Here is a 22342-nt window from a genome sequence, read left to right as displayed (position 1 = left end):
CGGGAGGGACGGGCGTGGGACTGGCGGGGAGGGGGACGTGTGTAGGCTCGGTGTGTGTGGCCGGGAGGCCGGCAGTGCCAGGCTAGCCCCCTCCCCCGGCCTGAGCTCCACAGGCCCTGCCCTCCCAGCCCAGCTCGGGTCCCAGGCGCGCCTGCCCGAGGGCCGGAGGCTGGGCCGGGTGGACAGAGGCCGTCTTCACAGGGCCAACAATGGGTTCCAGACCAGCCAGCCGGGCACAAAGGGCCGTCTGAGCAGTGGCGGGGGCTGTGTCCCTGGAGAAACCGGGAGGGGGTGCGGCCCCGCTAACTTGCTGTCTCTGAGGGGTGGCGGTTTGGGGGTAGGGTGACCGCTGCTCCTGTTCCCAGGGATCCTCCCCGCCAGGGCCAGGAGGGGTGAGAGAAGGGCACGCGGGGTCTACAGTGGGGAGAGTCCAGGAGCCGCCAGGGCAGACCTCCTGGGGGTCACGTCGGGGGTTGGGGCCACTATACGGGACAGCCGGAGAGATCAGAGTCTGCCCGGTGCCGGGGGCCCTGCCAGGTCTCCAGGAAGCCTGCCCTGTTCCACCTCCATCGGTGGGCCGGGGGACACAGGGCGCGGGGGAGGGGGGGGGGTCTGACTCAGCCCCATGGCCCAGCGTGGAGCCAGGCAGGTGGCAGGGGGGAGGTGAAGCCGTTGGTGCTGGGCAGGACCCCTGTGCTTGCCTCCGCCCCCCAGGGGCGGCCCCAGCTGCAGGCAGGGTTTGGGTCCCAGGGAAATCACGTCCCATTTTATTAAGTGTCACAGCCACATGACTAATCAGTGCTGGAAACGGGGCCACGCGATCCCATCGGATGCAGCTGCCCTTCCCCCAGCCCTGTTACAAGGGTCCCCGAGGGCGTGGCCGCTGCGGGGATGGGGGGGGGGGGCCTGCATACTTGGAGCTGGGCTCTGGCCTGGGGAGCTGGGGGCACCAGTGGGTGGGAGTGGAGGCCGGTCCAGGCAGACCAGCTTCACCCCCTCCCCTGCCAGCCTGGGCCTTGCTGGGTCTTCCTGGGGAGAAACCCGTGTGGCCTTCAGCTCACGGGCACGTGAAGCCAAGGCCAGGGTTCTGGTTCCGGCGCTGCCGCGGCCCCGTGTGTCACCTGTGTGCCCTGGGCCTGTTTCCCAGGACCACGGCACCCAGCACAAGCCCCGTGCAGAACCTCGAGCGGCCCGTCCTCCGGTGTGGGGCGGGGTCAGGGGGATGCGCTGGCCCCGGGGACGTGGCCTCTGACCTGCCGCCTCTCGCACAGTATGTGGTCATCCCCACGAGACGGGCCACGGCTGTGGCCCTGCAGAGCTTCACGTCGCACCTGCTGGGGGACGCCGGGAGCCCCTACCTCATCGGCTTTGTGAGTAGGGGCGAGGCCGGGTGGGGGCGGCTTCGGGAGGCGCCCCCTGACGCGTCCCCGCCCTCACAGATCTCCGACCTGATCCGCCAGAGCACCAAGGACTCCCCGCTCTGGGAGTTCCTGAGCCTGGGCTACGCCCTCATGCTCTGCCCCTTCGTGGTGGTCCTGGGCGGCATGTTCTTCCTGGCCACCGCCCTCTTCTTCCTGGGCGACCGCGCCAAGGCCGAGCAGCAGTGAGTGGGCCGGGTGGGCTGCCGGGGGGAGTGGGGGGGGGTGCCCGCAGGTCCGCCTCCAGTTTTCTGACTTCTCTCTCTTTTTCTCTTCACTCCTGCCTCCTCTCTCCCCACCCCTGGGCTCTCCCACCTTCCCCTGGGGCTGACGAGGTCCCTGCCCGGCACGTCCGGCCAGCCGGCCCCCGAGATGCGATGCGCCAGAGCAGTGCCCGGGCCCGGCCGCAGCTGACCCGCCACCTTGACCCCCGCCCGTCTCTCCCCCAGGGTGAACCAGCTGGTGATGCCACCCGCACCCGTCAAAGTCTGAGGCCGTGAGTGCAGCCGGGTGGAGGGGCCCCTGGGGGGTGGGGCGGGGTCAGGGAGCACCTGGCAGGGCCCCGGGGAATGTTCTGGAAGCAGGAACAGCTTCTCCAAAGGCACCTCCTTCGCTGGGCACGTTCCACTGACCCTGGGCTTGGCCCGCTTCTCTAGAACTGTTGCCCGAATTGACCGGTGGGTCCGGGGAGCGGGGGTCCAGGCCAGGACTGGCAGAAAGCCCCTGCTCTACCCTCCCGGCGCAGGGCGACTCCGAATTTGACCTCACCCTGGGCTTGGCCTCCAGGGGCCACGCTTCCCAGCAGTGCAGGATCCAGGGTCACCGCCCCCATGTCTCAGGGCTGCCCCCAGAGCCCTGAGAAAGGCCTCTTTCTTCGAACGGCAGGGAGCCCCGCCCGTGACCTGGCTTCTCTCTCTAGGTGCCCCCAGGATGGCGAAGAGACCGTGCCGTCGCCCTACCTGGGAGGCGTCCCAGGGCATCCCGGCCCTGCCGGGCTGACACGAAGCTTTCTATGTGACCCGAGGCTGGGCACCCACCCTCTCTGGTGCGGGCCTGCCGAGTGGCCGTGGCACCAAGAGGCCGCGTCCTCAACTGACGTGGAAGGCTGCGTGTGGGGGAGTCGCACGGACGGACAGACTCCCAGCCGCTGGGGCCCAGGGAGGACGCAGCCCCCGGCGCGTGTGTGGGGAGAGCCTGGGGCGTCATCACCTTACATGGTCCTGGGCGGCTGGACTTTCCCACGGGACAGCTTTGGAGACCCTGGACTGCACAGAGAAGGGGCGGCCCAGGCCTCGGGGCAGAGCTTCAGGCTCTGACCTCGGGGGTGCTGCTGGGCACTGGGCACGACCCTCTGGAGGACACTGGTCCCTGCTGCCGGGGCTGGCGCTCGGCCTGGCGGTCTCCTAGGTGAGGGCCACCCAGGCGGGGACCCGACCGCACACCCTGTGCCCACGGTGCCCAGGGCACCTCCACTCCCACCGCCCCCCCCCCGCCACGTGCACTTGCACACCCCTGCCCCCGCTCCACACACGCTCCCCGCACACTGGCTGGAATCAAGGTGGCGGGCAGGAGACCCCAAGAGCCAGCCTAGGCGACGCTTTGCCCTGTAGTTTCTGCCGGCGTGGCTTCAGTGTGTGCAAGCTAGCAGGCACCTGCTCCTCACCCAGCTCTGGGGTACCTGCGAGGGGGTGGGACCCCCAAAGACCAGCCTGGCCGCCTCCCACCCCAGCCTCAACCGGGGCCCCAGCGATGTTTTCTTGTTGTACAAGAACCAGGTCCAAGTTCGCCTCCTCTTCCTTCCGGAAGCCAAACTCCTCCTTTATTTTTTAGAGCTGCTGATTGTGAATCTCAGAGTCTTAAGAGAAAAACCAAATATATTCCTCTTGTAAATGAAGGAATAAACCTATTTAAATCATGGCCCGCTGGCTCCCCCAGCAGAGCAGCCCGGGGGCGGGGGACACGGGGCACCACGCGCTCCCTCCGGCTCGTTTGTGAAGATCACGGTGAAAACGCTGGGGTCTCTGGGGCGGGGCCCGCGCTCAGGGTTTTCGGGCCTTCCTGAGCTGCGCTTTCTTCCTCTTGGCCCCGCTCTGGAGGAGGCTGGGGCTCCTGCTGGCCAAAGACAACCTGGCCTTTTTCCGCGGCAGCGCAGACTGTGGGGACTTGCCGGAGACCCCCTTTTCGGGCAGATCCTTCTGAGGCTGCTTCTTGCCAGCAGGCTCCACGGGGGACACGGGAGCGGCCCCGTTCACCTGGGACAGCTTCCGCTTTTTCTTCAGCTTTGGGGTCTTGGCGGGGGTGCCGGGGCCCGCGACGGCGGCGGCGGTGGGGTCCGGGGCCGGCCTCTGCTGCTTCGCCTGGGCCTGGGCGGGCACCGTGGCCTTCCTCCTGTTCCTCCTCTTCTTGCCTGTGCTGGGGGGCTGCTGCTCACCAGCGGCTGCAGGCCCGGCCCCCTCCTCTTGCGCGGGACCCTCTGACTTAGGCTTCTTGCGCTTCTTTGTTTCTGGCAAGAATCCTTTTTTCTTCCTCTTCGTGCTAACGGGGTTCTGCGTGACGCTGGGGACTTCCTTGGCCTCCTTCTTCGCTGACTTGGGGCGCCTGCAAGGGAGCAAAATGAGAGAAGGGAACCCACCCCTGTGGAACGGAGGGACAAAAGCTGCCCAAGAGCTCCCCCCGGGATAACGCACACTACGAGGGTCCCGCGGGCCCCCACTGGACTGTGAGGGCCCTCGTGGCCTGCCAGGACCACCCTGAGGCACACGCCCCAGGAGGGACCCTCCCCCGCCTCCCGGCACCTACTGGACTCCCAGCGCCTTCATGGCCTGCCAGTAGAGGTCGTAGAGGCGGCTGGACCCGGCCGCACACTCCCTCTGCTGCAGACTCTGCTGCTTGCTCTGCAACACGCCCAGGACGGCGGTCAAGTCCACGGTCAGCTTCTGCGGGGACAGGGAAAAGGGTGGCCGCAAAGGTGACGGGAGGCAGGGCCTCTGCCTGGCTCTGGGTCCCCAGTCCTGCCACCCCTCCTGCCTGTGCATCAGGCCTCCGTCACCTGGGAGGGAAGGAGAGCCCCCTCCCGCAGCCAGAAGGCCCCACCCCTTCCTCGACCCCCCTCAGGCCTCTCTCTGCCCAGAGCCCCCCTGTGCCCTCCCTGCCACGCAGCGAATGGATTAATTTTGTAACCCGCTGCCCCCCCCCGGGTGCGCCTGTGGTCTGCGCAGCCTTGGCCCAGGAGTCTGCTCCCCGAGACGCCCTGCCAGCGGGCTCTGACCGGCATCCTCGCTAAGGACTCCTGGACCCTCCCCCCCACCCCCCAGGGCTGGACTTGGGGAACCACTCACCCCCAGCTCCTGGCGGCCCGTAAGCGCCTCGCTCGCAGGCCCACCCCTCCCCAGGCCCAGAAACGTGCTGGCCAGGACCCTCCTCACGTCCTCCCGTGAGTTCGGCTCACCCCGACCCTGCCCGTGCTCCCCGCCCCCCACCTCCTGGTGAACGGTCCTGAAGAGGGTGTTGAGCAGCCCCAAAGACGACAGTTCCTTCTGATGCTCCGACTTGGTCTGCGCCTCACCCAGCGTCCGCAGGTTCTAGGGGGAGAGACGGCCAGCTGAGCCGCTCTGCAGGACTGCCCACTGGACCCTGGACCCCGAGGGAGGGGAAGTCTCGGGGTTGGGGCAGGGCAGCCCGACCCCTCCCCCCGAGGCTCAGGTCCCCAGAAAATCACCCTGGACGGGAATATGGGCGGCAACCCCGCCCCCACCATGGCCCGCACCTCTGTGACCTTCGCCAGGATCTGGCTGACCAGCTGCTCCCACTCAGGGTCATCAAAGCACACCCGCAGCTCCCGTGTGGGCAGGGCCTTCTGGAGCAGCAGGCAGGCCTGGGCCTGGGGGGGGGGCGGGGGGGTGCGGTCACGGGGGCTTCGGCGTGCAGGCCCCGAGCTTGAGAAGCCACTGCTGCAGGTCCCACCTGCCCGGCCCTGCAGCCCTGGCCTCAGCAGCCACCTGGGCCCGGCCCCCGCCAGGAGCAGAGACGGCCGCCGTGGCACAGAGGGGGCAGCTGGGACAGCGCCCGGCCCTCTCACCCGCTCAGGGCCCTCTTCCTCCGGGCTCACAAGCCCCTGTCCCACCCATCCAGGCCCGGGGACAGCTAGAGGCCTCGGCCGCAAAGGTCAGAGTGTGCGTGTGGAGGAGCCCGAGGGTTCAGGCCACGGGATGTGGCCGTGGTGGGAGCAAAGCCTCCCCTTTCCCCGTGACCCTGTGCACACGGCGGGGCAGGGGCTGACCAGGTCAAAGGGGCAGGGGTGGGCCTGCCCTAGCCTGGGCGTTTCCTGGGCCTCACAAACACCCAGCCAACGGTGAGTCATGGGGGGTAAGTCAGGCCTGGGGCCGGGACCTGGGAAGTCCCTACCTGATGGCGGGGCCGCGCTGGGCCCGTCACGTGCTGGATCACGACGGGCAGCAGGCTCTTACACAGCACCTATGGAGGAAGTGACAGGCCGGTGAGGTGGGGCCTGGGCTGAGCAAGGGCCCCGGGGGCGGGCCGGCCCCTATACTCACCGGGTGCCGGGAAAAGAGACTGAGGAACATGGTGACGGTGAGCGGACTGTTGCGCCTGGTCAGGAAGGAGGTCAGCGCCGAGGAGTAGATCGGGGTCACGAGGCTCAAATCCAAGCCGCCGGCAGCCTGGGCCACCCGAGAGAGAGCCCGTGTGACGCAGGGCAGAGGGTCCCCGGTCCGGGGCAGAGCCCGGACCGCCTTCGGAAGGCCGAGAGCTGGGTCCCCGGGAGTCGTGGCCTCCACTCCCCATCTGTGAAACAGGCAGGCGGCCCCGGCCGGCTGCCTGGGTGCGCCGTGGGCTGTGACCTCCGGGGCGGGGCCCACTCACCTCGGGGCCCTTGGGCTGGGAGCCGGCCTTCTCCTTCTTGGGGGCCTTGCACACAGGCTTGCCGGCAGCGTTGCCTTTCAGGACGCGGAGCAGGTACAGGGCTGCGTTGAAATAGTAGAGGGACACGGCGGCGTCGGCCTGGCGGCCGGCCTGCTGCACCAGCCGCTCCACCTGGGCGTACAGGGTCCCCACGAGGCGTCCCACGTCGTGGCAGTAGTGCCGGGAGCGGCACAGGTGGTGCCTGTGGAGCCGTGGGGGAAGAGCCGGTCACCACACCTCCGCCACCCTCCCTGCCAAGAACAGGGACGCGACCAAAGCTGCAGGGGGCGGCCCAGGGCCACCTGCATTTGCCGAGCACGAGCCAGAGAAACCAGCCCCCAGGGACAAGGCTGCACCATGGGAAACCCAGCCCACGTCTCCCGTCTGCCCCCATCCCCCGTGGGACAGTGGCCCCTGAGCCCTTCCTAACGTGAGGGTCGGTGTCCTCGGGGGAAGAGAAGTAGGTCACTCAACCAGCTCAGCGCTGCCCAGACAGGTGGCAGGGACAGCCAGGAAGCGTCACCTGGGGCACTGTCTGTCCCGCTCTCCCCCATTCCTCTGTGACCTAAGCTCGGCATCTCGCGTCTAAGCTAGGCCGCGTCTCTGCTCCGGAAGGCAGGTCTGCACCCCCCACCTGTGTCATCTCTCTCGCTGGGCCCCCTGCTCCGGGACGACCCACCCACTCATCGTCCCTTCCTAAATGCAAACTATCCCCCCGGGAGCTCCTGCTGATGAGAACAGCTCTGTGGACCCCCAACACTGATGGGCTCCGGGCCACCAGGCCTTCCTCGACCTGTGTGTGACCAGCTCCTGTCGAGAGACCACCTTCCCTGCCCTGCCTGGGGCCTCCAGGCCTGAGGACCCCTTTCCCAGCAAGGGTTCCCTGGTACCTCAAGAGGGGCCCCTGGGCCCCACCACTCTGTGCTCCGGTCTCCCACCCGCCCCCTGCCACAGCCCTGGGGTGTCACTGCTGGACCATCGGTCCGATTCCTCCATGTGGGGACCCCGCCGAGGGCAGGGAGCGGTCCCCAGGACCACGGTTCTGGCAAAGAGCGGGCGCCAGGAGGGACGCGGGACAGCCGAGCGGGAGGGCCGGCGCTCACGTGAAGATGCGGGCTGTCTTGTGCAGGAGATCCTGCTCCTGCTTGGTGCTGCTGGTGCGCATGCTGCGCCGAATGACGTCCAGCAGGGGCTCGAGCAGCTCCAGCACCAGCGGGCTCTCTGGCTGCTTGGTCACCAGCACCTCGATCAGGTCCAGGACCTGCGGCCAGGACGGGGCGGGCTCAGCGGGCGCGGGGACGTCGCGGGGAGGGCGGGCCACGCGACGCCGGGGGCTCTGGGGCTCACCCGGATCTGGAAGTCTCGCCGGAGAACCTTCTCCTTCCGTAGCTTATCCTTCTCGTCCTTCCGGGCCTGGATGCGCAGCTTCTGCTCGGCGAAGAGGCTGGCCAGGTTCTGGTCCAGGGCCATCATGGCCTCGTCCCCCAGCTCGTCACCGTCGTCATCGTCGTCCTCACCGTCCACCGCGCCCTGACACACGACGCCCGTGAGCGGCTGGCCTCTGGGTACGGACGCGGGCCCGGGCCCCCCCCCCTCCCCGCCCCACCGCTCACCAGCGCCTTTCCCGCCCGCAGCACCGCCATCAGCTGCTCCCGGAAGCCCTGGTCCACGTCCGCATCGCGGTCCTCCTCCTCACTGTCGTCGTCACTGTCCTCGCCACTGTCCTCTTCGCCGGCCGAGGCCCTGTCGTCCTCGCCGTCAGAGCTCCTGTCCTGCGGGGGCCACTGTGCTGTACCTCCGGTCTCCCACGTGCGTCTACACATCCGCCCTCCCCACCCGGCCCCACGCTGGCACGCACCTCTGCGCCCTCCAGCTGCTCCTCTGAGCCGTCCGTGACCACCACGCTGTCCTCATCCGCATTCTTTTCGGGGTTCAGCACCTGCAGGGATTCCCAGACGGCTGCCCCATCGCAGAGCCTTTACCCTCCCCAGACCTCCAACCACACCCTGTGCGGTCTGGGCCAAAAGATCCCTATTTCGGGGAGGAAAATGGGGCCCGAGAGAGAAGGCCACGCGCCCGGCACCCACACCCAGGAGCCCTCGGCGCACCCCAGGGAACGGCCTCGTGCAGAAGCGGTCTGAACACATTACAGTGACGCCGACAGGACAGAAGGGCAGCCGAGATGCAGCCTGGTGCTTGCAAGGCCCCATCCCGGGACCCATTCGCCCAGAGGCCCCAACTTACATCCAAGATTAGCTGCAGGGCGCGTGGGGTCAGGTGGGAACAGATGTGGCTGAACACACTGCGGGCCACCTGGCGCATCAGGTGGCTGGGCTGGGCCAGGAGGGCCAGCAGGATCTCCACCAGCACCTCCACCCACGGCGGCTCCTGGGGGTCTGCAGACGGGACAGGCTGAGCCTGGGCCGGCCCCGCCACCCCTCCACCCACCTTCGTGGTCCATGCCCCGTCCCGTGCCCCGGGGACAGTGACCCACTGGTGGCCTTGGAGCGGGTCCTGCGGGTCTTCTCCCCCAGGCTCTTCTTGATGCACGTCTGGATGTCACCCAGGAGGTCACAGCTCTCCGTGGGGGACTGTGGTAGGGCGAGGACAGAATCAGAAACCGGACCCGTTCCAGGCCTTGTTGAGCCAGGGGAGGGGCTGGTCAAGCGGGAGCAGTTGGTGTCGGACGGGACCCCCAGCCTGCCTCAGCCAGTCCCTCACCGGGACCCCGGGAGCCACATGAAGCCATGGAGTCTGACGAGGTCAGCCAGCTCAGGGTCACCACAAACCTGTCCCAGCTGGATCCCCAAAGCTAGATTTTCCTCCCGCGCCTACCTCCACACTGTTACAAAGTACCCAAGTTCATTAATCCGAGCGAATTCAAATCCAGTTTAACCCCAACTGCCCGGCTAAGCCCGGACTGCAGCCACTGCCCAGTGAGTTGGGGGGGGCCCGAGATGGTCAGTGTGACTGTGGTACCAGAAAGGCAGACGAGAGCCCAGCACCCGGCCCTTTATGCACCTCACTCCTCGTCCAGCTAAGAGGCCCTGGGGTTGGGCAGGTGTCTAGCGTGTCCCGTAACCAGCGGGGGGCCCCGGCTGCCATGCGTTCGAGGGGCACCGTGGCCACCACGCACACACATAAGTCGCTTACGGGCCACGCTCAGAGCGTCTGCAGCCTGGAAGCAGAAACCACCACCGCAGCCCAGCAGCCAGAGGCAGGAACCCCGACCCCACCCCGCGGCCTGGGAAGAAAAAGCTCCCGAGAAACCAGAGGAAGCAGGAGGGTCACGAGTTGCCGGCACAGAAAGGGAGACGACACCGGATATAGAGACACCTCGGTCTGGCGTAGAGAACCAACGTGGGGACACAGCGACGCGGCACACGACCGCGGGCTGGGCGGCGACAGGAACACACGTAACCCCACCGGCCGCCCTGGATTCCCGCGGGAGAGGCTGCAGGAGCACAGGCGGGACCTTGTCCTCGGGCACCAGAGAGGACAGCAACGCCCCTGGGGACGGGCCTGCCCGGAGTCGGGCCCTCCTGGGAAGGAGGCACTTTCCCCTCCGCGCCCACCACCTCTGCTCAGTGAGGCAATGCTGGGGGGCCTGGGGGGGCCGTGCGGTCAGACCTGGTATCTGAACCCCCGCCAACAGCTGTGTGTGTGGCCTGAGCGCTACTCGCCCCACCAGTCGGCGGCGGGGGGGTGGGGGGTGTGTGTCACAGATCAGAGACGCCGCACGGAGAGCTCAGGACACAACTGGCCATGAGGTGCACGGAGCGACTGTTCTCGGGCTGTGGTCCACCCAGAGCACCCCCCACCCCCCGCCCCCAGCCCCCAGCCCCGTCGGGAGGAAAGCTGTGGTGCCCCAGACCCCAAGTGCCATACCTTGAAGAGGTAGATGCCCACCAGGAGAAGCAGGTGCTGGAAGGCGGCGGCCTTGGCCCCGGCCCCCGAGGAGGTGGCCTCCAGTTCCCGCACACTCTGCAGCATCCTGGGGGGAGCCGGGCACGCTCTCAGGCCGCTGCCCTCCGGACCCCAGGGCATCCCACCGGCCCCCCGGGAAACCCCACCCCCTCACCGGTCCCAGGCCTGGCGCTGCTGCGCCGTGAAGGGCGTCAGGGCGGCCACGTTCCGGCTGTGGTTCAGCAGCGAGTCTGCGAACCGGACCAGGCGGTAGGTCCAGGGCTGGCTGTCCTGGGTCTGCTCGGGCGCCTGCCTGCACTGGGTGCTGAGGGTCTGCAGCAGGCTGGGGGAGTGCAGGGGCCGGGGTCACCAGCCGGGCCGAGGGCTCTCGGGGCCGCCCCCCCCCCCCCCCCCCTCCACAGCCGCCCACCTGAAGAAGGCGCTGCCGACCACCTCCCGCGTCCGACTCTCCAGAGGAAACGAGAACCGTTGCTCCGTCTCCGGGATCTGGGACGTGGGCTTCTTCGCTTCGAAGAACGAGTGGAAGAAGCAAAACCTGTGGGGGCGGGGGGAGCACAGGTCTCAGCGGCCCCCTCCCACGAGGGCACCACCCAGGGCCTGGTGGCAGAGAGAACGTCTCCCGAGTCTGGACCTCCCGCTGAACATAACCGGGCCCGAACTGGGAACAGAAGCAGGATCCGGCCCTGGGAACGGAGGCGGACCCGCGGCTGCGTCCCACCAAGGGCTCTGCAAACAAGGGCTGCGTGACGAGGCGGCAGACGAGGCCAGCGCGGGGGGCTTCCCTGACATCGCCGACGCCTGTGGCCCCCCGGCTCCACACTCCCGGGGTCCCCTCCTCACGGGGCCTCTCGAGGATGTTCCCCAAACCCCCTCTGCCTAAGGGGCGAGAATGGCCGGCCTCCACCCGACGACCTGACCCGAGCCTTCTGGCTCCAGGAAGACCATATTCTTGGTCCCCCTCCAGGGAGCTGGGGACAGAGCCTGCTCACACCTGGCCACCTCCTCAATCACATCCTCCTCCTTCTCCACGTGCAAGGTGTCCACGATGCTGACCAGGCGCAGGATGAGCCACTTCCGCAGCCGGGACACGGCTCGCTCGGGCCTGGTGGGGGAGAGCCAGGTAGGGAGCCACTCAGAGACAGCACGACAGTCCTCCTCTGCCCCTCCCCGCAGACAGACCAACATCCCCCCCCGCACGGGAAAACAGAGGCCTTCCTTGGGAGCCATGGCTTGGCTGCGGCCCTTTCTTCCCCGCCCCCACCCGGGCCCCAGGCCCCAGGCCCCGGGCCCGAGCTCTGGGCTCAGCGGGCCCACTCACACGTGCAGTGAAGCATCCTGGGCTTTCTTCTGGTTGCTGGTGCTAAAGTCCACTAAGGAGTCCAGATCGGGCTGGAGAAACATGGTCCGTAGCCAGGCCACGTAGCCCTTGAGGGCGGGGGGACTCAGGAACCGCACAGCCCTCCAGAAGGTAGGCAGGACAGGAAGGCCCTGGTTGGTGACAGAGGTGAAGGCCACCACCACCGCCAACTGCCGCTCGGGGTCAGCACGGCAGCCTTCCAGGAAGGCACCCACGTATTCGTTCATCTCCGGAGCAAACTTGAACTGGTTTGGGAGCTGCAAGAGTCAGGCCCAACACTGGGGTCACCCGCCAGGAGGGTCCCACACCTCTTGTCCAACAGGCACGCCTGAGGCCCGGCACGCCTCCTCCCCGCACACAGCCAGGCCCCATCTGAGGGCCCCGGCCCCAGGAGGCCCCTCCTTCCCCCTTCTCGCTGCACCAGGACAGGATGTTGTCCAGGCTGGACCGAGGGTGTAGCAGAGTCCAGGCTGGGCCACCAACCTGACCTGGGTCCACACCCAGCTCTCCAGCTCCTAGCTGTCACCGCGGGGCTCAAAACTGAGCACTTCCCTCGTGGGTGCACAACACATTCGCGTCACATTCACGACAACCATCTGCGCTGGGATGTGGGCCGCCCTCCGCTCTGGAGCTGGGCCCGCCCCCATAGAAGCATGAAGCTGGCGGTCCGGAGGGGAGGACTGCATCACAGCAGCACCTCCTGGGCACCTGGCGCGGTAACCTCCATGGGCTTTCCCCCTACTGTCCTCACAGCGGCCGAGGGGAACACGACTCCTCTGCTCTCGGCCAGCAGACAAGCCCTGGCTCCTGACCCCGAACTCCTAATCGGCACCTGCTTCTCCCGTCCACTGCTTGGGCCTAGTGTGGGGCACACCAGTGGGGGACAAGGGCTCTCCCCAGCCGGGGTGGGGGAGGCCTGGGGGGCTGAGGGCTGCACGTGCCTCTGCCGAGGGGCCTGAGGCCCGAACTGACCCTGCCCAAACTCCATTCAGAGGGGGAGGCCTGGGGGAACTCAGGTAGCTCCCATCACCCAGAGGGAAGAGAACCCCAGTTCCCAAGCGAGACCACTGAGGCAGGAAGTCCCCTAGATGTTGCAGCAAACCAGAAGCCGGCTGATCCCAGGGGCGGCCTGCCCCTCTTCCCCACCCAGGAACCCCGGTGCCCCGCCCCTGCTGACAGTGCTGCGCTGCCGGGGGGGGGGGGGGATACCCACCTTAGCGGTGACCATGTGCTCCCCAAAATGCCGGATCAGGTCCCCCCGCATCACCAGGGGCAGCTGCTCTGCGGACAGCAGGGGCAGGGCTGCGCCCAGCAGGCGGAAACACAGGTAGCTGCGGGGCGCACGGCGGGGCCTGTCAGAGTCCAGCCGCCCTGACGGACGTGGGACCCCGAGCCCGCCCCGCCAACAAGCAGGGGAGGGTGCAAGGACGGGCACCACGCGCACCTGGCTGGCCAGGACTGCTTCTTCAGCAGCCCCTGCTCCACCACGTCCTTCCAGAACCGCGGGAACTTGCCCTCCTGCAGCGCCAGGCGGAGCAGGTCCAGAGCAACAGCCGGCAGCTTCCGCTCCTTCTTCACGGAGGCGGCGGCCATCTTCAGTACGCTCACCAGTCTGGGGACGGGATGAGGGGACTCAGACGGCAGGAGCACCCCATCCACACCACCAACCTGTGCGGGGCCAGGGGCAGTGCCCTGCCCGCCCTGCCTGCGCGCCCCCCCCCCCCCCACCTGGGGGCGTTCTCATCCGAGAACAGGCTGACTGGTCCCACCAGCTCCTCCAGCTTACGGGGCACCTTCTGCCGGGCCAGGAGGAAGAGCTCTAGGTGCTCAGGGGAGCCGAGCACTGAATTCAGGTCGGCTCTGAGGACTTTCGGCAGGATCTCCTGCAGCGTGGCCTCTGGGACCTGGGCACGGGAGGTGCGGATTGGGGGAGGGGCCCCCTCCCGGCATCCTTTGCCCTCCCCCTTCCACCTGCCAGGCTCCCGTGAGGCCCCGACACAGTGCCAGTCTGAGGTGGCGCAGCCACGACCCACCACGACCCACCACGACGCACCAGTACCAGGTGTTTAAAAGCTCAAACCCCCAATCCCAGGACACTGGGTTTTTAACAACTACCCAGCTGACGCTAATTGAGAGTCCTCTTAATTGTTCCTTGTTTTTTTTCTGGATTAGCTCATTTGTTATACAAGGTACCCTGAGTAGACAGCTGAGATTTGAAGCCTGGTCCTCCTAGCTCTGGGGCCAGGGCTATGCCAGTCTTTGTCTTGTCCTTGGGAGCAAAGAGTTCCAGGGACTAGCCCACCTCCATGTCCCAGGCAGGGCAGCAGAGACCTGGGGGGCCAGCTCTATCCAAAACAACAACGGCAAGCAAGCACGTTTAATGTACTTGCCACGTGCCGGGGACTGTTCTAGAACCGCACGTCTGACACGGCAGCCCCCGGGCTCTTAGAACAGGCTGACCTAAGTCGAGACGCGTATTAAGTATAACCTACACGCTGGATTCCGGAAACTCGATGGAGAACGTAAGATACCTCTGCAACCTTCTAAACTGATGGCGTGCTCCAACAACACGTTAAACACGTTAGGTTCACTAACACACGTCACTAAACTACGCTCGCTCCCGTTTCGCTCTTTAATGCAGATCCCAATCAACGTCAAGTTGCACGCTCTCACGATTCTGCAGGCCGATGCTGTTCGCGGGCGTTCTGATGCTTCCTCTCTGTGCTCGGGTACCAGGGAGCGCTACCCTAGGCCCCGCAGCTGTGAAGCCCGTACCTCCGACAGGATGTCCACCAGGGCCTTCTGGGGCTGCTCCTGCAGGTGGTTGTGGTGCTGGGCCAGGGTCTGCAGCAGCTTCACTGACTTCATCAGCGCCTCTGAGTCCTGGCGCCCACAGAGGGGACAGGGCATGAGGAAGGCGTGCCGCTGTCGCCCCAACCCCCCGTCACTCCCCAGCCAGTGCAGTCCCCCGCCAAATCTCCTACCTTCACCAGCCTGCCTGACTGAAAGAGGGCGAGCACCCCAAACAGGTTTGCAAACAGAGCAGGTCTCATAGTTGCCTGGAAAAGAATTTCAGGTGCGAGTGAGAAGGGCCCAGTGTCCCCACCCAGGGGCCGAGATCCCCCTAAAGCCGCTAACTCTCACCTTCTTGACCTTCTGCAGGTCGTGCTTCTCTTGTATCTGCTGCAAAATGCTGCACAAGGGGATGTCTTCAAAAGACTGTAACAGCTGGCGGGAGAGGGGGGTCGCGACAGGGGTCAGGGGGATGTCCAGCCCCACCCAACAGACCTCAGCCTTCTCCGACTCCCTTCAACTTCTGCCCAGAGGGCCTGGGCCCCTGCCCCCACCCCAAGGCTGCCTCTGAGACTGCTTGCCGCACCCCCCCCCCCCCAAGAGTGCTCGTGTGGAGCACCGCTGCTCAGATGAACCAGAATCTTGCCTCTCTGCCTCATGACCGCCCGGGTTCAGGAAGTACCTCCTCTGGCGCCTAGAATGCCTGAGACTCCCAGTCTGTCTCCACAGCCTGCTCTGAGCTCCCCCACGACCCTCCTAAAAGACTGGAACTTTATCTCTCGCACCTGCCCCCCACCCGCTCATTGCCCACGTTCCTCAAGGGGTGGCCTACAAGCAGCTGAAAAGAGCCCTGAGCCTTGCCCAGGTCAGAACCCAGCCCAGAGCTGACTATGCCCAGCAGACGCACCGGGGGGGGGGGGGGGGGGGGGCGGCCAACCCACTTACCATCCTCCTCCTCCACCTGACCGGGCTTCTCTGTACGCGGGCCTTGCTGAGGCACTTTCCACCTCCACGTGAGGACATTAGCCCGGTTCGCCGCCCCCCGCCCCGCCCCCAGCTTCCGCTCAGACCACTGCCCTCCTCACCCCTCAGCCTCCGACCAGCACGGCTGGGCCCTTCCAGGAGCCACCGCCTCACCTGTGCCAGGGCCAGACTGTAGCAGGGCCGGGCGGTCTCTCGCCCGACCCCGAGCCCAGTGATGAGGCGCTTCAGGGCGTACTTCATCTCGGCTCCCTGCGGACCCAAGCGCATCCTCCAGTGTGGAGCCGTCCCGCGCGGGCCCACCCCCGCCCCTCGGGGCGCGCTCACCAGGGCACCCGGGCCCAGCTCCCGCCGCCGCCGCCGCCGCTTCTCCGTCGCAGGCACGCAGCCCCCTGCCCCGGGCCCCGCCACCGTACCTGGGGCCTCGCGCGCAGGTACTCCAGCAGCTTCTCCGTGGCCTCCAGCCGCGTCTCCTGCTGAGGCTTCGCAATGTCCCAGAAGAAGTCCAGGAACTCGCGGCTGTGCTTCAGCAGGCCCTCACGGTCGGCGGGCCGGGCGCCGCTCTTGCTCGCCTCCCCGGGGGCCATGGGCTCGGCGACGTCCTGACTCTCCATCTCCGCCATGCTCCTCGAACACGTGGGCTCTGAAGACGACCTCTTCCGGGTCAGGTCGCCGCGCGTGCGCACTGGACTGGCCGCGGGGGGCGGGGTCTCGCCGGGAGGGGCGGGGCCTATGGCGGCTGGGGGCGGGGCCAGCCCGGCCCGGGGAGCGGGGGGGGGGGGGGCGGGGGGAACTTTCGCTGGTGGGTTTATTTTTAAAAAACATTTTTTTTCAACGTTTATTTATTTTTGGGACAGAGAGAGACAGAGCATGAACGGGGGAGGGGCAGAGAGAGAGGGAGACACAGAATCGGAAACAGGCTCCAGGCTCTGAGCCATCAGCCCAGAGCCCGACGCGGGGCTTAAACTCACGGACCGCGAGATGGTGACCTGGATGAAGTCGGACGCTTAACCGACTGCGCCACCCAGGCGCCCCTCGCTGGTGGGTTTAATCGGAGCGTGGATGGGAAGTTGTTGGAGGGTTTCATGCAAGGGCTAGCCTTGATCCTATTTACATTTTTAAAAGATTGTTCTGTGGCTGTGTGGGGAATGGATTGTCGGATTGCCGAGGGAGAAGCAGGAAGAACCGTTAGAGACAGACCGCAGTGTAATATGAAATGAGGTCAGATTCCAGCTAATTTGGAGCTGGTAAGGAGGGATGGATGTGGGGGAGCAGAAAAGACAGCGATGCCAGGTTTGGGGCTAAAATAGCTGGGTAGATGGTGGTACCATCCACTGAGCTGGGGGAGGATTCTCTTTGCTGATCAAGAGTTCTACAAAATCAGACATAACTTTTCCAAGGGCAGGCGGGAGTACAGAGGGCCTCCCCAGCTTCTGGCCTGGAGAAGCTGTCTCTAGGAGGTTATAGTCCCGAGGGACCCCAGCCCTGGGGGGATGTGGGAGGTAGGCAATGTCAGGGCGAAGCCCCGCCCCGCTCCGTCCCCCAGCCAAATCCCACACCCCAGCTGCGGCCACTTTTGGACCCAGGCCCCGAGGGTATCTCCTGTTCCTCCTCTCAACCCCTGCTGCCTGTCTGGGTGCAGGTCAGCTGTGCTGCCCAAGGGGGAAGCCGCCACACCGAACACTTCACAGGCTAATGGGAAACTAAGAACAGGAATGGCACAAGGCATCCAGGAGACTTGATCTTTATTTTGTTTCCAGCCCCGTTGACACAGATCAGCAGAGGGTGGCCTGAAGGGAAGGACAGAGAGGCCAGCAGCACCCCGGACTCTGCCAGCCTTGCCCGTGGGGCCTGGAGCCAAGGCAGGGGCTTGGCGTCTTTCTACCTGTCCTTCTCAGGGCTGGATCTGAACTCAGGGTTGGCCCCGGGGCCTGGGGCTCTTTCCTCATTGTCCTTGGGTTCCTTAACTGAAAAAAAAAGAGCCAGAACTCACTCCAGTCCAGGCCAGAGGTTGTGGGCCTGAGCTGGCAGTGTGCTCTGTATGCACTTCATCACTGCTGGGCCTGCTCTGTCCCTGCCTCCAGGCTGGAGACCCCCACCCGGTCCACGCCCTGCTGGCCACTGCCCCACACTTAGAAGCCCTGGAAGGTGCAGCAGCCACTGGGGACACTGGAGACGTGAGCATGCTCTGCGTGAGCAGCTACCTGGAGCAGGGTCCCTTGACCACAAATGCTAGGGCTCTGTGTTGGTCCCTGCTGCTGCTGCTGGGCCTGGGCTTGGGGCCCCACCAGGCGACTGAGCAGGGCACGAGTCGTGACTCTGGCCACTACGGGGTTTCCTGAAGCCACCAGCCCCAACACATCAGCCTCTGTGTCATCAGAGCCACCATGGAGGACGAGGGGGCAAGCCCAGCCCCCACTTGCAGACTCGGCCACCAGGTCGCTCAGCAGAACCCCGGTGCTTGGGGACAGATGTCCAGAGCCAAAGGAGCTGTTGAGTGAGGAGGTGAGGAGGAGCACAGAGCCGCTGCCGTCTATGGTGGCCAGGACGCCGCTCCCGGGGGTCACGGGCGCTCGTGGGACTAACAGGCAGGGGTCAGGGCTGGGCCCTCCAGAGCGCAAGGCCGCCTCCACCCTCGCCAGCAGTTCTGGGCCAGCTGAGGGGCTGGGGGTGGTGGACAGGATGCCCTGGGGCATAGGTAGCTGCAGGGCTGGCTCCAGGGTGGGGCCGGGCCCAGGCGAGGGTCCCCGCAGCCCCAGGTCTCTGGCCAGCAGACTCAGCAGGGCGTCCCCGGCAAGGTCTGGGGTGGGGGCCACTGCCGCCCCGCGTAGCACGGCGGCCAGTTTGGGGTTGGTGGCGCGGGCCCCGGGGCCCAGCGGGGTCCCGTCGGCGTGGCAGAGCAGTGGACAGAGGCCCTCCGTGCTCCGGGCGGCCAGGGCCCCGGCCAGGGCTGTATCCACCAGGAAGCCGTCTTGAGCCAGCGAGGCCGGGCCCACCAGCAGGCGTGGCCAGGGCAGGCGGCCGAAGTGTGCGTGCAGCAGGCGCAGGGCCGGCAGAGCGGACGGCAGCCCCAGGCCGGGGGCCAGCGTCCGGGCCGGACCTGGCGTCAGGGCAGTGGAACTGCCCGAGGTGCTATTGTGGAAGAGGCCCCAGAACGTGGCACCTGAAGGAGAAGAAGGGGTCACACGGGAGTCAGGGCACGGGGGTCAGGGGGACTCGGTAGCCCGGGTGAAGGGTCACGGACTCGGCCTGAGGTCAGGAGTTGCTCACTAGGCCTGGAGACGGGGGTCAAGACCACACGGACGTGGGAGCAGGGGCCACGATCCAGGGTTGGGGCTACCGCCTGAGTCCTAGGTCCTGCCACTAAGCAGCCCCGAGGTCAGGGCCCAAGAGCAGACCTGGGCTGTGGGTCACTGACCTAGCCCCGTGGCGTGAGGGTGTACCACCGCCAGGCACAAAGCAGCTCCCACTCCGGCGTCCACAACGTTGCCCCCTGCGACGAGCAGCTCTCGGCCCAGGTGGGAGCACGTGGCTGCAGCAAGAGGAGACCGTCGGGGGGGCGGCCGTCCCGGGACCGTGACCCTGGCCCGTCCCCCCTCCCCCAGCGGCTCCCCGCTCTGACCTGCAGGGCTGACGACGCCCCCGTGGTGGTACACGCCGGGGTGGTGGGAGTGCCCGCTGGGAGGAGGGGCCGCAGAGCCGCTGCTGGCGTGGAGCTGCCTGACCGCCAGGGAGAAGCCAACGGCCAGGAGTAGCAGGGCTGCGACCAGGCGGGCCCAGGCCCCGGGCAGCCCACCGGCCTCGTCCCTGCAGAGAGGGGTGTCCTGAGCCAGGACCGGGGCGGGAAGGCCACCAAGAGCCCCGAGAGGACCCAGGGGACGTTTCCCCAAAACTTGGCCTTACTTGTGTGAGGACTACAGTTTTGCCAAGGAGAAAGGCCTCCTGGTAGAGGGCGTGGACGAGACACGGCGATTGGAAGGAGCTAGGGGACACCGAGGACAGCTAGGGAGGGAGCCCCTGGGGAGGAGGTTGGAGAGGCAGGAGGGAGGCCGCAGGTGGGCTTGGCTGGGTGGGGAGCGGGGCCTAGTTGGGTGCGGCCCGGATCCAACCTGCCTGGCAGGTGCACCAGGAGTGGGGGCTGGGAGCCCTTGGCAGAGCAGCTGGCCGGGCCGGCCTCGTACAGATGTCCCTTCGGAGGCCAGGTATGGGGCCGCAGCTCCACTCCTCCCCTGTTCACCCAGAAACTTCCTGGAGCCGAGCCAGGCGTGGGGCGGTCCGACACCTGCCCCCACCTTAGGGGCTCCAGAGGGAGGGACTTACCAGCCTCAGGCCCGAGTTGCCGGGTGCCCAGACCCCTCCCTGACTCACCTAGAGGAGTCCTGGGGCCTCCGGGGATCAGGAACGACCAGCTCCGAGGTCTCCTCCTCCTCCTCCTCCTCCTCCTGCCCGGACTCCAAGCTTGGATCCCAGAGCTGCAGCTGTCGGTACAGCACGGGCCCTGCTGTGGGTTCCATGGCCCCGCGGAGGCCACCCCAGCCCTCCTGCCTGCCGGCCTTCCCAGCTGAGTCCCGGCCTCGCCTGCGCTTGGCTGGTGGGAGGTGGAGGCAGCCGTGGGGAAGGGTGGTGTGTTTCTAGAACAGGTCTGGGCAGGGCACGGAGCCAGGGAGGCTGCGTGTGAGCCTGCTCCACTAGGGCACGGGGCCTGGGGGCTCTCGCGGCTGGGGAGCCTGTCAGGGGGAGCAGCTCTGTGAGGGGGGGGGCACAGCCGCAGCCCAGAGACCCAGGACCCCCGCCGACCCCTGCCTTTCTGGGGACGCAACCACGGGATCCCCTGGCCTGTTCAGCACTCGGTGTGGCTTGGGTCAGGGCTCAGCCTGTGACCGGGTCCCGATGTGGACATGTCTGGCCTCTGCTGGGGTCTGCATTTCTCTGTCTGGGGAGGAGCCCCTGGGGCGGGGAAGGGGACTCCCTGGGCGTCATGTGGCTCTTGCCCAGCAGGTGGCACCGCAGACCTCTTGGGGCGGCGGCCTGGCCCCCGAGTTCCCCAGCACCTGTTCCAGGGCAACTTGGCACGGCCCGGAAGGTGCTGCGGGAGCGCGGTGGACCCCAGCCTCGGCTCTCAAGTCACCTGGGCTGGCCAGTCTCCCGTGACCACTTCAGACTCCATCTCCCCTGCCCCACATCCCGACCCTCCCACGCGCCCAAGCGGGTGACCCTGCCTCCCACCTCACGGACCCAAATCCAGGCCCACGGCAGGAGCCCCTCATAGCCACCCCAGCTGCGAACCCACCTGCGCTGGGCTCTCTCCTCCCCTCTGCAACGGCAAAGCCAGGCCCTGCCTCTGGTTCTGGCCCCCCACTCTTGCCTCCGGCTTCCCCAGAACCCCTCCTCACTGGTTCTTTCTGTCTTGCAGCTCCAGGACCTTCCCCACTGGTTCCTTCTCGATGTTTCAACAGGGTCAAGACCACAGAGACTCCAACAGACAGGCACTGTAGCAGTCCCACGCTGGGACGTGTCACACCCGCCCTCTGGGTAGAGCGAGCCGTGTGTCCACAGGACTGAACGCTCTTCGGGTGGATGCGATAGGTCAGATGTATGTTACAAACACGGTGACGGGCCAGAGTCGGGCATGAAGGAGCACGTTCTATCTGCTTCCGTGACATAAAGGGCAGGAACACATAAAAGGAGCTGTGACCACCACAGGGCAGGCGGTGACTGGGGGAGGCAGGACAGGGGCCGCTGGGATCTGGGACGTTGGTGACGATGCGTCTCTTAATCTCAGTTGCTTACCCAACAACGGTGCCGATGGGGGAGATGCATCCTGTTCTCCATGCAGGACACACGCATTTTTCTGGAAGCATATTTTATTTATTATTATTATTTTTTAATGTTTATTTATTTTTGAAAGAGAAAGGCAGAGTGCAAGCAGAGGAGGGGCAGAGAAAGAGGGAGACACAGAATCCGAAGCAGGCTCCAGGCTCTGAGCTGTCAGCACAGAGCCCGAGGCAGGGTTTGAACCCACACACTGCGAGATCATGACCCGAGCGGAAATCAAGAGTCGGACGTTTAACTGACTGAGTCACCAGAGCGCCCCAAGCTCCTGAAGGTTTTATTTCAACACAAAAGTTTTTTTTTTTTAAAAAGCTCAAGTGTTTTTTACGTTAAAACAACCACCATAGAAATCATCCTTCAATCCCACACGGTTCTCTGCCCCCCCCCCCCCCCCCCTCTGGGCCTTTTCACCAGCAGGCGGAGTGCTCTCTCCCTTTGGCGAGCTGCAGAGTCACCCAAGGGGTTTGTGAAATCAGACTGCCCGTCCCTCCCAGGGATTCTGACTTTGTAGGTCTGGGGTAGGGCCCAGGAACCTGCCTTCCGAACGCCCAGGTGATCCCTTGACGATGCTTATCGATCTACAAAGAACCACGCACAGCGGCTGCCTCCACTCCCTCGCCTCAGCTCCCTCGAAGCCAGTTTCCGGGGTGTCTGATTTCTCCGGCCAATAAAAAGCCAACCAACCAAATGGAGATACCGGCAGAGGGAGGCCACCTTTCAGTTTTGCCAAGGCTGTGGAGCTCTCACAAAGACCATCGGCTCTCCTTTCTCAGGGAAGGTTATAATCTCAGAATGAAGATGGGTCCCGCCCAAGAAGGGGCAGTGGGGAACCGTCCGAGCTTGTGTGGCCCCCATGTCCTGCTCCACCTCAGCCTGGGCCCCTGTGAACTGACATTTCTGCTCTTACAACTAGGCCCCGATGAGCTCTTTGGGACCCCCACTTCCCCCGATTGGGTCCCGGGACCTTTCATGATGTGGTCTTTCTCACTCCAGAGGCTCTGGGCTTGGACAGCACTGCCCGGCTCCCCCACCCCACCCCACCCCACCCCGAGACACCTGTCAGCCAAGCTCCAGTTAGATGCTAGGCAGGCTCTGGCGATGGGTGGTGGTCAGG

At 66.1% G+C, this 22342-nt stretch overlaps 3 protein-coding genes across 4 annotated transcripts in view; 1 reads left to right on the top strand and 2 right to left on the bottom strand.

Moving 5' to 3' along the window:
• Nucleotides 1–3335, top strand: part of SPNS2 (SPNS lysolipid transporter 2, sphingosine-1-phosphate) — a gene marked incomplete at its 5' end in the record, with an annotated part of 33437 nt that extends 30102 nt beyond the window's left edge. Inside the window, 4 exons of the mRNA XM_040452954.1 lie at nucleotides 1272–1370; nucleotides 1440–1603; nucleotides 1723–1914; nucleotides 2338–3335. Of these exons, the coding sequence (XP_040308888.1) occupies nucleotides 1272–1370; nucleotides 1440–1603; nucleotides 1723–1914; nucleotides 2338–2734 (852 nt within the window). The remainder of the gene's footprint in view (nucleotides 1–1271; nucleotides 1371–1439; nucleotides 1604–1722; nucleotides 1915–2337) is intronic.
• MYBBP1A (MYB binding protein 1a) lies at nucleotides 3201–16053 on the bottom strand. The gene is made up of 26 exons (XM_040453550.1): nucleotides 15813–16053; nucleotides 15553–15648; nucleotides 14767–14850; nucleotides 14607–14681; nucleotides 14398–14505; nucleotides 13351–13526; nucleotides 13067–13234; nucleotides 12836–12953; nucleotides 11584–11879; nucleotides 11257–11367; nucleotides 10675–10800; nucleotides 10420–10587; nucleotides 10227–10332; nucleotides 8833–8929; nucleotides 8583–8734; nucleotides 8197–8277; nucleotides 7952–8110; nucleotides 7686–7868; nucleotides 7442–7599; nucleotides 6300–6540; nucleotides 5972–6106; nucleotides 5823–5891; nucleotides 5185–5298; nucleotides 4898–4999; nucleotides 4218–4354; nucleotides 3201–4016 (listed from the first exon to the last, which is right to left on the bottom strand). Exons 1-26 carry the CDS (start codon nucleotides 16017–16019, stop codon nucleotides 3458–3460), a joined length of 4026 nt encoding a protein of 1341 aa, XP_040309484.1. The 5' UTR covers nucleotides 16020–16053; the 3' UTR covers nucleotides 3201–3457.
• Nucleotides 16054–17126: 1073 nt separating this feature from the next.
• Nucleotides 17127–21337, bottom strand: GGT6 (gamma-glutamyltransferase 6). Of its 2 annotated transcripts, XM_040453548.1 has the most exons (5): nucleotides 20790–21337; nucleotides 19765–19874; nucleotides 19019–19203; nucleotides 18815–18928; nucleotides 17127–18559 (listed from the first exon to the last, which is right to left on the bottom strand). In XM_040453548.1, the coding sequence occupies exons 1-5, from the start codon at nucleotides 21057–21059 to the stop codon at nucleotides 17529–17531; spliced, it is 1710 nt and encodes a 569-aa protein (XP_040309482.1). In that variant the 5' UTR covers nucleotides 21060–21337; the 3' UTR covers nucleotides 17127–17528. The 2 variants fall into 2 exon arrangements, with proteins under 2 accessions (XP_040309482.1, XP_040309483.1); XM_040453549.1 differs by lacking the exon at nucleotides 20790–21337 and having other exon boundaries at nucleotides 19765–20133.
• Nucleotides 21338–22342: the final 1005 nt, after the last annotated feature.

This window comes from Herpailurus yagouaroundi, unplaced genomic scaffold (assembly GCF_014898765.1).
Source record: "Herpailurus yagouaroundi ecotype Mexico unplaced genomic scaffold, PumYag 208, whole genome shotgun sequence".
In the NCBI taxonomy this organism is placed as follows: Eukaryota; Metazoa; Chordata; class Mammalia; order Carnivora; family Felidae; genus Herpailurus; species Herpailurus yagouaroundi.
The sequence above is the reverse complement of the archived record's forward strand: the minus strand, read 5'-3'. Positions and strand labels throughout refer to the sequence as shown.

What these genes read in the sequence shown, in the direction of transcription:
- MYBBP1A (XM_040453550.1), bottom strand. Translation starts at nt 16,019, where the DNA reads ATGGCGGAGATGGAGAGTCAGGACGTCGCCGAGCCCATGGCCCCCGGG. An exon ending in AGCAGCTGGAGGGCGCAGAG is followed by an intron (nt 8,111 to 8,196) that starts GTGCGTGCCAGC and finishes TGGCCCCCGCAG; the next exon opens with GACAGGAGCTCTGACGGCGA. An exon ending in GTCTCTTTTCCCGGCACCCG is followed by an intron (nt 5,892 to 5,971) that starts GTGAGTATAGGG and finishes CTTCCTCCATAG; the next exon opens with GTGCTGTGTAAGAGCCTGCT.
- GGT6 (XM_040453548.1), bottom strand. Translation starts at nt 21,059, where the DNA reads ATGTCACGGAAGCAGATAGAACGTGCTCCTTCATGCCCGACTCTGGCC. An exon ending in AGGCCCCAGGACTCCTCTAG is followed by an intron (nt 19,204 to 19,764) that starts GTGAGTCAGGGA and finishes CCCTCTCTGCAG; the next exon opens with GGACGAGGCCGGTGGGCTGC. An exon ending in CCCTCACGCCACGGGGCTAG is followed by an intron (nt 18,560 to 18,814) that starts GTCAGTGACCCA and finishes CTTCTCCTTCAG; the next exon opens with GTGCCACGTTCTGGGGCCTC.